This window comes from Ruditapes philippinarum, unplaced genomic scaffold, assembly GCF_026571515.1.
Source record: "Ruditapes philippinarum isolate M1 unplaced genomic scaffold, ASM2657151v2 ctg7903_1_1_1_1, whole genome shotgun sequence".
NCBI classification, from domain to species: Eukaryota; Metazoa; Mollusca; class Bivalvia; order Venerida; family Veneridae; genus Ruditapes; species Ruditapes philippinarum.
The window spans coordinates 41418-52563 of NW_026859324.1; the positions used below are offsets into that span (position 1 = coordinate 41418).

The 11146-nt window shown below is 35.7% G+C and overlaps 1 protein-coding gene across 1 annotated transcript in view; it reads left to right on the forward strand.

Moving 5' to 3' along the window:
- LOC132756085 (cyclin-dependent kinase 10-like) overlaps nt 1-10768 on the forward strand; it is a gene marked incomplete at its 3' end in the record, with an annotated part of 37677 nt that extends 26909 nt beyond the window's left edge. Inside the window, 2 exon segments of the mRNA XM_060747071.1 lie at nt 3269-3442; nt 10626-10768. Coding sequence (XP_060603054.1) covers nt 3269-3442; nt 10626-10768 — 317 coding nt within the window.
- Between the last annotated feature and the right edge of the window lie 378 nt (nt 10769-11146).

Here is an 11146-nt window from a genome sequence, read left to right on the forward strand (position 1 = left end):
ATGCCTAAATAATGCATAGAAGGACACCTGAGGTTTTCCTCCAGTAAAGCTTAAAAGTCACCTAAAGACCTTTACAGTGTTGATGTGACATAAAACCCAACTTCCAAAAATGCAAACAAATTAAAATGGAAGTTAAAAAAAATTAACAGTAGTTAATATTATTTGCATCTTGTTCCATTTTAGTGACATCTCAGTATATAACGTAAACCAGGCATTGCGTAGCTAGGGTAGTGCATGTAATACCAGTTCTATCTGGGATATAATTAAGAGACCTTAATTTATTTATATTCCCCCACCTGTTGCCTATTCGTGCCACAGCTCTGCAAGAAAGTTGAACTTAAGGCATTCAATTGGTGTCTTAATTGGAATATACTCCAGTCTAGAAGGCATTACAGGATGGTATAATTATTTTCAAGGTGTCAATTTGCCTATCCTAGGGACTCCCTGTTGAAGGCTCATCGAATCGAATGATAATATTCTGAAAATGAAATAGTCGGAGATCTATTATGGTTGTGAATGAATTTTGACACTAAGAATGGTATTCACAACAAAACTTATTAATATGCCAGTGTTTTGCCTGTGTTTTCTGGCATGTTTTTTTATCACATGTAGGGAGCAATGTTGTTTCTCCTAAATTTTACCAATTCAATTGAACCTTCTCTGAGTTAATGAAATTTTCATAGGTGTGGTAATTTATTTCTAATGTAAACCTTCGTTGTACTTCGATTGATATATTCAGATTAAAAACTTTGCTTTAAGGAATGTCTTGCTGTTTTCAAATGGTGCCTATTACAGTAAACTCCGCTTATAACGAACTCATTGGGACATTCGAAATCTGTTCCTTATATCCGGAGTTCCTTGTAAGCATATAGCGAATTAGTTCCTTGTATCAGAAGTTTTTATAGCGAACAGTATTACATATAAAGAAATAATTGTTTACCATCGTCCTCCATTTAGAAGAGCATTTGATTAAGAGAAATAACTCTTGGGTTCGTCATTGTTGTCTCCCTTATATTGATTCAATAAAGAAAAAAAGGAATATTTGCAATGTTGTTTCTTTTTAATATAATTTTTATGTATAAATATATCTATAAGATAATTATATGATATGTACCATATATGCAATATTGTTATTTATTAACGATACAGTAGCATGCACAAAAATAATCACTTTGCTTTGAAGAAGTCGCTAATTTTAGTTTGGGAATGTTTACAACTCTTCAGGTTAAATTCAATATCCAATAAACTTTTAAAAACTGTTTCTTCAACATGTGCGAAGTATGACCTAATCTTGTGCAAACAATCAATAGCTTCATTTTTTGACACAACCGGCAGATCATCTAAATAGATCTCGTCTTCGGAAGATTGACTGTCATCGTCATTATTTGTTCCTAATATATCCGCTACATTCGACCAAGTTTTAATCTGTGCCGATGAAAACGAAAGTAGAAATTGCGTGATCTGTTTACGGATAGCCGATATTTTGGAGTTCGTTATAAAAGTGTAATTTTCTGTACTTTTTATGGCATTGGGACTAAAAAATGAGTTCCTTATAAGCGATAATTCCTTATAACCGTGTTCGCTGTATCCGTATTTTTTTACATTAAATAAAGAAGGGCAAAATTCGGGCCAAAAAAAATTGTTCCTTATAACAGGAAGTTCGCTATAACCGTGTTCGCTATATATGAAGTTTACTGTATACTGTATATATAAGGCTGACATTTAAGAAAAGTTTATCTTTATGCCTCCGGTGTTTCTCAAGTGAAGCATTCAGTTGCAAGTTTGTCTAGCAGTCATTCTATCCATCACACTGAGATCTCCACCGCATCCCACACCTCCCACCTCACGGCACCTTGCAGCGTGTCGCCTCACCTCATTTACTTACTGGTAGGAATTTCAGGCCAGTTGTCTTAAAGCAACTCAACATGATGGAATTGGAAATAATTTTTATATTTTTGTGTCGCCTCTACAAAGTAGTGGCGACATATAGGGATCACTTCTCCGTCGTCTGTCTGTCGTCTGTCTGTCTGTCTGTCCATCCGTCCGTCACAAAACTTGTCCGGACTACTCCTCATAAACTACTGGTGCAATTTCATCCAAACTTTACAGGAATGATCAGTACCAAGTCTAGTTGTGCATATTGTCAGCATTTTCCGGTTCAATAATTTTTGGCAGAGTTATGGCCCTTTTATAATTTTTAATTTTAAAGTTTGTCCAGACTACTTCTCTTATACCACTAATGCAATTTCAATGAAACTTTACAGGATTGATCTGTAGCTGAAGTCCTTGCGCATATTGCACGGGTTTTCCGGTTGAATGATTTTTGGCTGAGTTATGGCCCTTTGATAAAAAGGTGTTTTTTTCTGTGTGTTGCCAGATACACAAAAGCTTGTCCGGACTACTCCTCATAAACTACTGTTGCAATTTCATCCAAACTTTACAGGAATGATCAGTACCAAGTCTAGTTGTGCATTTTGTCAGCATTTTCCGGTTCAATGATTTTTGTCAGAGTTATGGCCCTTTAATAATTTTTATTTTTAAAGTTTGTCTGGACTACTTCTCTTATACCACTAATGCAATTTCAATGAAACTTTACAGGATTGATCTGTAGCTCAAGTCCTTGCGCATATTGCACGGGTTTTCCGGTTGAATGATTTTTGGCTGAGTTATGGCCTTTTGATAAAAAGTTGTTTTTTTCTGTGTGTTGCCAGATACGCAAAAGCTTGTCCGGACTACTCCTCATAAACTACTGGTGCAATTTTATCCAAACTTTACAGGAATGATCAGTACCAAGTCTAGTTGTGCACTGTCCGTCTGTCTGTCCGTCTGTCTGTCACAAAATTTGTCCCAACATGAAATTGGCCATTATGAGGCGACACATGTGATTACTGATCGCTCTTGTTCAAGATTAATGTTCAATTTGATATCTAAAAGGCATAAAATTTCAGAGCATTCACTTGCTCGTTTTTTCCAGAATAAAATGACCCAAAAATGAAAAGAGTAATATTATGATGGTTTTTACACAAATTGGGCTTAGAATTGCACACAAACAAATTTTTAATTATTTCTGAGTCTATTTCTTAATTATCTTTTACAAATCTTTCTGTATTTAGTGTCCAGCTGCTGATCTATGGAAGAGGTTCAGATTTTATGTTTTCAGTGGAGTTCCTTTAAGGACACTTAAAAGGCTAACTTAAGATTTTCGCACTTTTCTGCACAGTGTAAGGTGAATTTTTTTATCCAAATTGAATGTTTAATTGTATTTCAGGTCAGCCGGATGTATTCTTGGAGAACTTCTGGCCCACAAACCGTTGTTGCCGGGCAACTCAGAGATACATCAAATAGATCTGATCGTAGAAATGTTCGGTACACCTAATGACACTATATGGCCAGGATTCTCGGATCTACCGGCTCTTAAACAATTCACTTTGAAAAAGCAACCGTGAGTATATAATTATAACATGAAAATATGTAAATACATGTACATCGTAACATGTATTCAATTAAAAAAGGTTGTAAAATGATGTTAGTTTACTTTGAAAATGGTCACAAAGAATGGTTATGTCATATCATTGACCTAAGAATAAAACAATGATTTAAACATGGTATTTCTGATCCAGATGGCCATTTCATCTCCAAATAACATCCCTTTATTTATATTAACATGTCCTTTGTAAACTAAATTCTGTAGCTAAGAAGTACATGATCAGTGTATAAATCCGTTCTTCTGTTCTGAGCTAAGAATTATTTTTAAAGCCATACAGTGTATTAATTTAGTATGCAAGGTTTTTTTTCCAGCCTTGTTGGTTATGTAATAAAGTCTGGAAGTTTATTACTGATATGCCATGTTAACAAAAATGTGTTGTTGCTATCAAAATAATTAACTTAAGTTTTTAGCTCACCTGTCACAAAGTGACAGGATGAGCTTTTGTGATCGCTTTTCGTCCGGCGTCCGTCCGTCGTCCGTCCATCGTCCGTCCGTAAACTTTTACTTTAAATGACATCTCCTCATAAACCACTAAGCCAATTTCATCCAAACTTCACAGGAATGTTCCTTTGGTGGTCACCTTTAAAAATTGTTCAAAGAATTTAATTCCATGCAGAACTCTGGTTGCCATGGCAACCAAAAGAAAAAAACTTTTAAATATCTTCTTTTAAAAAAAACCCAAAAGCTAGAGCTTAGATATTTGGCATGAAACATCTTCTAGTGAGTGTCTACCAAGTTTGTTCAAAATAAAAACCCTGGGGTCAAAATTGGCCCCCCCCGCCCCAGGGGTCATTGATTTTCCCTATATGCATATAGTAAAAACTTAAAAAAATCTTCTTTTAAAGAACCCATAGAGCTAGAGCTAAGATATTTAGCATGAAACATCTTCTTATGGGTGTCTACAAGTTTGTTCAAATAAAAAGCCCTTGGGTCAAAATTGGCCCCGCCCCAGGGGGTCATTGATTTTCCCTATATGCATGATATAGTAAAACCTTAAAAAATTCTTCTTTAAAGAATCCAAAGAGCTAGAGCTGAGATATTTAGCATGAAACAAATGTTTCTAATGGTGTCTACAAAGTTTGATTCAAATAAAAGGCCTGGGGTCAAAATTGGCCCCCGCCGCGGGTTGGAATTTTCATTATATGTGTATAGCAAAACTTAAAAAATCTTCTTTGAAAAAACCCATATAGCTAGAGTTTAGATATTAAGCATGAAACCATCTTCTAGTGAGTGTCTACCCCAAAGTTTGTTCAAATAAAGCGCCGGGTCAAAATTGGCCCCCGCCCCATCGGGGTCATTGATTTTCCCTATATGCCATATAGTAAAAACTTAGAAAATCTTCTTTTAAAGAACCCAAGAGCTAGAGCTAAGATATTTAGCATGAAAATGTTCTAATGGGTGTCTACAAAGTTTGTTCTAAAGTTTGTTCAAAATAAAAGCTCTGGGGTCAAAATTGGCTCGCCCGGGGGGTCATTGATTTTCCTTATATGTGTTATAGCAAAAACTTAAAAAAATCTTCTTTGAAAAAACCCAAATAGCTAGAGTTTAGATATTAAGCCATGAAACATCTTCTAGTGAGTGTCTACCAAGTTTGTTCAAATAAAAAAGCCTGGGTCAAAAATTGGCCCCGCCCAGGTGGTCATTGATTTTCCCTATATGCATATAGGTCAAAAAACTTTTTTAAAAAATCTTTTTTAAAGGGAACCAAACGATAGGCCTAAAGATTTAGCCATGAAACCATGTCTAATGCCGGGGTCTAAAAGTTTGTTTTAAATAAAAGCCCCTGGGGGCAAAATTTTTGCCCCGCCCCCAGGGGGTTCATTTATTTTCCCTATAGCATATAGTAAAAAAACTTAAAAAATTCTTATTTTTTAAAAACCCAAAAGAGCCTATGGAGCTAAGATATTTAGCATGGGAAACAATTTCTAATGGGTGTCTAACAAAGTTTGTTCAAATAAAAGCCCTTGGGGTTCCAAAATTGGGCCCCGCCCCCGCGGGGCATTGATTTTCCTTGTATGTGTATGGGCAAAAACTTTAAAAATTTCTTTGAAAAAAAACCCAAAATAGCTAGGAGTTTAGATTATTAAAGAATGGAAACATCTCAAAGTAATTGTCTACAAAAGTTTTCAAAATAAAGCCCTGGGGTTAAAAACTTGGGCCGCCCCAGGGTGTCATTGCTTTTTTAACGTATTGTGATAGTAAAAAAATGACAATAAAGATTTTCATGTAAGTGACAGGGGGAGCTTTGTGACGCTTTTTTGTCCGGGTCCGTCCGGCGTCCATCCGTCCGGTCGTCAGTCCGAAAACTTTTTACTTTAAATGACATCCTCCTCATAAAAACCACTAAAGCCAATTTCATCCAAACTTCACAGGAAATTTCCTTTGGGTGATCACCTTTAAAAAATTGTTCAAAGAATTTTAATTCCATGGCAGAACCTCTGGTTCCATGGGCAACCAAAAGAAAAAAACTTTAAAATGATCTTCTTTAAAAAAACCCCAAAAAAAGCTAGACTTAATTATTTGGCAGAAAAAAATGCTTCTAGTGAGTGGCTACCAAGTTTGATTCAAATAAAAGCCCTGGGGTCAAAATGGCCCCGCCCCAGGGGGTCAGTTATTTTCCCTATATCATTAAGTAAAAATTAAAAAACTTCCCTTTTAAAGAACCCCAAGCAGCTAGAGCTAAGATATTAAGCATGAAACCATCTTCTTAATGGGTGTCTACCAAGTTTTTTTTTCAAATAAAAACCCTTGGGGTCAAAATTGGCCCCGCCCCAGGGCGTCATTTATTTTCCTTATTATGTGGTTATAGCAAAAAACGTTAAAAAATCTTTCGCTTTGAAAAAACCCATATTAGCTAGATTTAGAATGATTAAGCATTAAACATCTTCTAGGAGTGTATACAAAGTTTGTTCAAATAAAAAGCCCTTGGGTCAAAAAATTGGCCCCGCCCAGGGGGTCATGATTTTTCCCTATATGCATTAAGTAAAAACTTAAAAAAATTTCCTTCTTTAAAAGAAACCCAAAGAAGTAGACAAGATATTTAGCATGAAACATGTTCTAATGGTGTATACAAAGTTTGTTCTAAAAGTTTGTTTCAAATAAAAGCTCTGCGGGTCAAAAATTGGCGCGCCCGGGGGGTCATTGATTTTCCTTATTTGTATAGTAAAAAACTTAAAAAAATCTTCTTGGGAAAAAAACCCAATAGCTAGAGTTTTAGATATTAAGCCAATGAAACATCTTTGTAGTGTCTCCAAAAAAGTTTGTTCAAAAAAAAGCCCTGGGGTCAAAAAATGGCCCCGCCCCAGGGGGTCATTGAAATTTTCCCTATTATGCAGATGATAGTAGAAAAATTAAAAATCTTCTTTTAAAAGAACCCAAAGAGTAGACTAAATATTTAGCATGAAACAGTTCTAATGGGGTCACAAAGGTTTGTTCCAAAAATAAAAGCCCCGGGCGTCAAAATTGGCCCCGCCCCGGTGGTCCATTGATTTTCCTTTGTATGTGTTGGCAAAAACTTAAAAATCTTCTTTGAAAAAAAACCCAAATAAGCTATGAGTTTTACGATATTTAAGAATGAAACATCCATAGTAAGTGTCTACCAAAGTTTGTTCAAAATAAAAACCCTGGGGGTTAAAACTGGCCCCCCCCGAGGTGTCATTGTTTTTTAACATATATTGTATAGTTTAAAAACTTAAAAAAATCTTCTTTTAAAAAAACCCCCAATGAGGCATAGAGGTTAGATTTTAAGCAGGAAAACATCTTTTTGTTTGGTGTCTACCAAGTTTTTGTCCAAAATAAAAGCCCCTTGCGGTTTAAATTGGCCCCTGCCAAAGGGGGGGGGAGGCATTGTTTTTCATTATATGTGTGTGTTAAAAAACTTAACATCCATGGAAACAATCCTTTTTTTTAATGGGGTGTCTTCCAAGTTTGCTCAAATTTAAAAGCCCCTGGGGTTTAAACTGGGCCCCGCTCCCGGGGGCCGATATTACAGGGTTGAGCGACCTCAGGGCCATCATGGCCTCTCTTGTTTTCAAATTTAATTTTGTGTTCCTTCAAGGCTTGAAAAATTATAAGGGGGTTCTTTTGTCGGCCCGGCTTTTGTCAGCATTTGGCGTCGTTGTCCGGGTCCCCTAAAGCTTTGTCCGGGAGCATAACTCGTCATATAAGTCAGATTGACCCTTCATACTTGGTAGCATGCCTTCTTTCAATAAACCAGTGAAAGTGCCCAGTTGCCAAAGGACCGGAAACTCTGCCACTTCTTAATTTTTGAGTTATTCCCCTTTGTAATTTCATACTTTAAAATTTTGGTCCGGGCCATTTTTTCTTCACTTAAAAGCTACGGACTTGAAACTTTCATAAGGATGATAGATCCATTAAGAAGAAGTGCAGTGCCAAAGAACCGGTTAATCAGCTTTCTTTTTTTATTGGCTCCCCGAAAAAATTTTTGGGGGAGCAATATAGCCCCCTTGTCCGCCGCCGTCCCGGCCGTCCGTCCGTCCGTCCGTCCGTTTCCGTCCGTCCCCTTTCTTGTTCCAACATACTTTGTTCCCAAGGATCAACATGAAACTTTGTAGGTGAATAGATTCTCATTGATTAGTGTGCAGTGCACAAAAACCGTAACTCTGGACTTGCCTAAATTTTTTGAATTATTCCCCTTTGTTTATTTTTACACTTTAACTTTGTCCGGGACATAAACTCTTAAAAGTATATAAAGGTATCAACATTGAAAACTTTGGTAGTGGGAAGGATCTCATTGGAGAATGCAGTGCACCATCCTATCAAGAACCCGTAACTCTTGCCTGTGAACCTAATTTTTGAAATTTATCCCCCTTTGTTTTATATTTTTACACTTTGCTTTGCCGGGGATATAACTCTAAAAGCAATAAGAAGGTACAACATGAAACTTGTAAGGTAATAATCTTTCATTGAGTAGGTTCATGCCACCAAAACCTAACTCTGCCCTTGCCCTAATTTTTGAATTACCCCCTTTGTTTATTTTCCACTTTGAAATTTGTCCAGGGGGCATAACTCTAAAAGAATAAGAGGGTATCAAACATGAAACTTTGTACTTAGAAGATCTCATTGTAGAAGTCATGCACAAGAACCGTTTAACCGTTGCCTTGCCTAATTTTTGAATTATTCCCCCTTTGTTTAAATTTTACAACTTTTAACTTTGTCCAGGACATTAAACTCTAAAAAGTATAAGAGGTATCAACCACTAAACTTTGAAGGTAGATAGATCTCATTGAGTAGGTGTGCAGTGCACAAAGAACTGTAAAACTCTGCCTTGCCTAATTTTTTAATTTATCCCCTTTTTATTTTCCACCTTTGAAATGTGTTTTCCGGGACATAACTCTAAAAGTTAAGAGGTATTCCCAACATGAAACTTTGTAGGTAGAATCAGTTCTCATTGAGTAGGGATTTGCGTCGGCACAAGAAACCTTTAACTCTGCCTTGTCCAAAATTTTTGAATTAATCCCCCTTTTGTTTATTAACCCACTTTTGGCCCTTTTGTCCGGGGACATAACCCAAAGGATAAGAGTATCAAAATGAAATTTGTAGGTTTTAGAAATTTTCCCTTTATAGGTGTGCAGTGAAAAAGAAAACCAAATTGCCCTTTCCCAAAATTTTGGGAAATTTTCCCCCTTTGGTTTAAATTTTTTTCACTTTTAAAATTTTCCGGGAATATTTTTTTAAAGTATAAAAAGATTCAACTGAAATTTTTAGGTAGATAGTTCCCATTGAAGAAAATTTTTCCCGTGCACAAAAACTGTAAACCCCTGTCTTGCCTTCTTTTTTTAGTTATTGCCCCTTTTTTTCCCTTTTGGGCACTTTTAACCCTTTTTTGGGAAAATTTTTTCTAAAAATTTTAAAAAGATATCAACATGGAAAACCCTTTTTTTTGAAATAGGTCTCATTGGGGGGAAGGGATTTTCCCTTAAGAATCATTACTCTGCCCCCTTTTCCTTATTTTTAAAATAATTTCCCTTTTTTTATTTTTACCTTTTTTGACTTTTTTCCCCGGAATTAAATTTTAAAAAAATTAAGTAATTTAACATGAAAATTGTAGGTAGCTAGAAAATAATTGGTAGAACTGCAAAGCTTCAAAAAAACCCTAAACAAAACCCCGGTTTAATTTTGGATTATTGCCCCTTTTTTCATTTTTTTTAAAAATTTCCCGTTGTCCAGGAAAACCCTTTTTCCCGGGGGCATCACCCCGTTTTAAACCCGGGTTTTTGTTTTATTTTTTCCCCTTTGTTAATTTTAACTTTATTTTTGTCCGGGCCATATCTCCGAAAGTATAAAAGCTATGGACTTGAAACTTCATAGGATGATAGATCTTATTAAGAACAAGTGCAGTGCACAAGAACCGGGCACAAGAACCAGAACTCTGCATTTCTTATTTTTTGAATTATTGCCCTTTGTTAATTTTCATACTTTATTTTTGTCCAGGCCATTTCTCATAAATAATAAAAGGTATGGACTTGAAACTTCATAGAATGATAGATCTTATTGATAAGATGTGCAGTGCACAGAAACTGATGCTCTGCACTTATTATTTTTTGAGTTATTGCCCTTTGTTAATTTTCATATTTCATTTTTGTCCTGATCATTTTTCCTAAACTATATTGTTCACAAGGCGACACATCCGACTCGCGGAGTTCTTAGTCTAGATAATGATTTGGTTCTTAGAAATGGCTATAGAAGGAGAGTTGAATACAGAACTGCAGTACTAGTTACTTATATGAAATAAAGAAGATTTTACAACAGTTTTGCAATCAACCTTCGACTGGTACAATTGTATATAGACTTCATTCAAAAATTTGCCTGCTACTAACATGTTGGACTGTATGGGTGAAAAGATAATCTGAACACTGCCTTCTTCTGAAATTATAACAAAACAATCAGAAGTTTTAGTGGCCTTTTTGCAAAAAAATATCAATTTTAAACATGGCAATTAAATTCAGAAACTTTCTAAAATCACATTTTATCCTTTACGTATTATAATCTTTAAGTTGGCATTTCCCAGTTCTCGCATAAGGTAACAGTATAAACACTTAAGGCAAATGTTTATAGGTGTATATGAACAATTTGATGTAAGTTTACAGATTATGAGTATGATTATTTGTATTTTCAGTTATAATAATCTTCGGCACAAGTTTTCATGGTTATCAGATGCTGGAATTCGTCTTCTGAATTTTCTCTTTATGTACGATCCGAACAAGAGAGCCACAGCTGAGGATTGTCTGGACAGTTCCTACTTCAAGGAACAACCATTACGTAAGCTGTCACACCTTTCTTCTCTACAGAATTGTTGAGCCTTTTTTTTAACTAATTAATTTAGCTTGATTCTCATGGATGCTGTCAGTTGATTTTACTGTCAGTGGATTAAGCTTGATCTTCATGGATGCTGTCAGTTGATTTTACTATCAGTAGATTAAGCTTGATCCTCATGGATGCTGCCAGTTTATTTTTTCTGACAGTAGATTAAGCTTGATCCTCATGGATGCTGCCAGTTTATTTAACTGTCAGTAGATTAAGCTTGATCCTCATGGATGCTGCCAGTTTATTTAACTGTCAGTGGATTAAGCTTGATCCTCATGGATGCTGTCAGTTGATTTTACTGTCATTGGGTTAAGCTTTATTTCAATGGGTTTA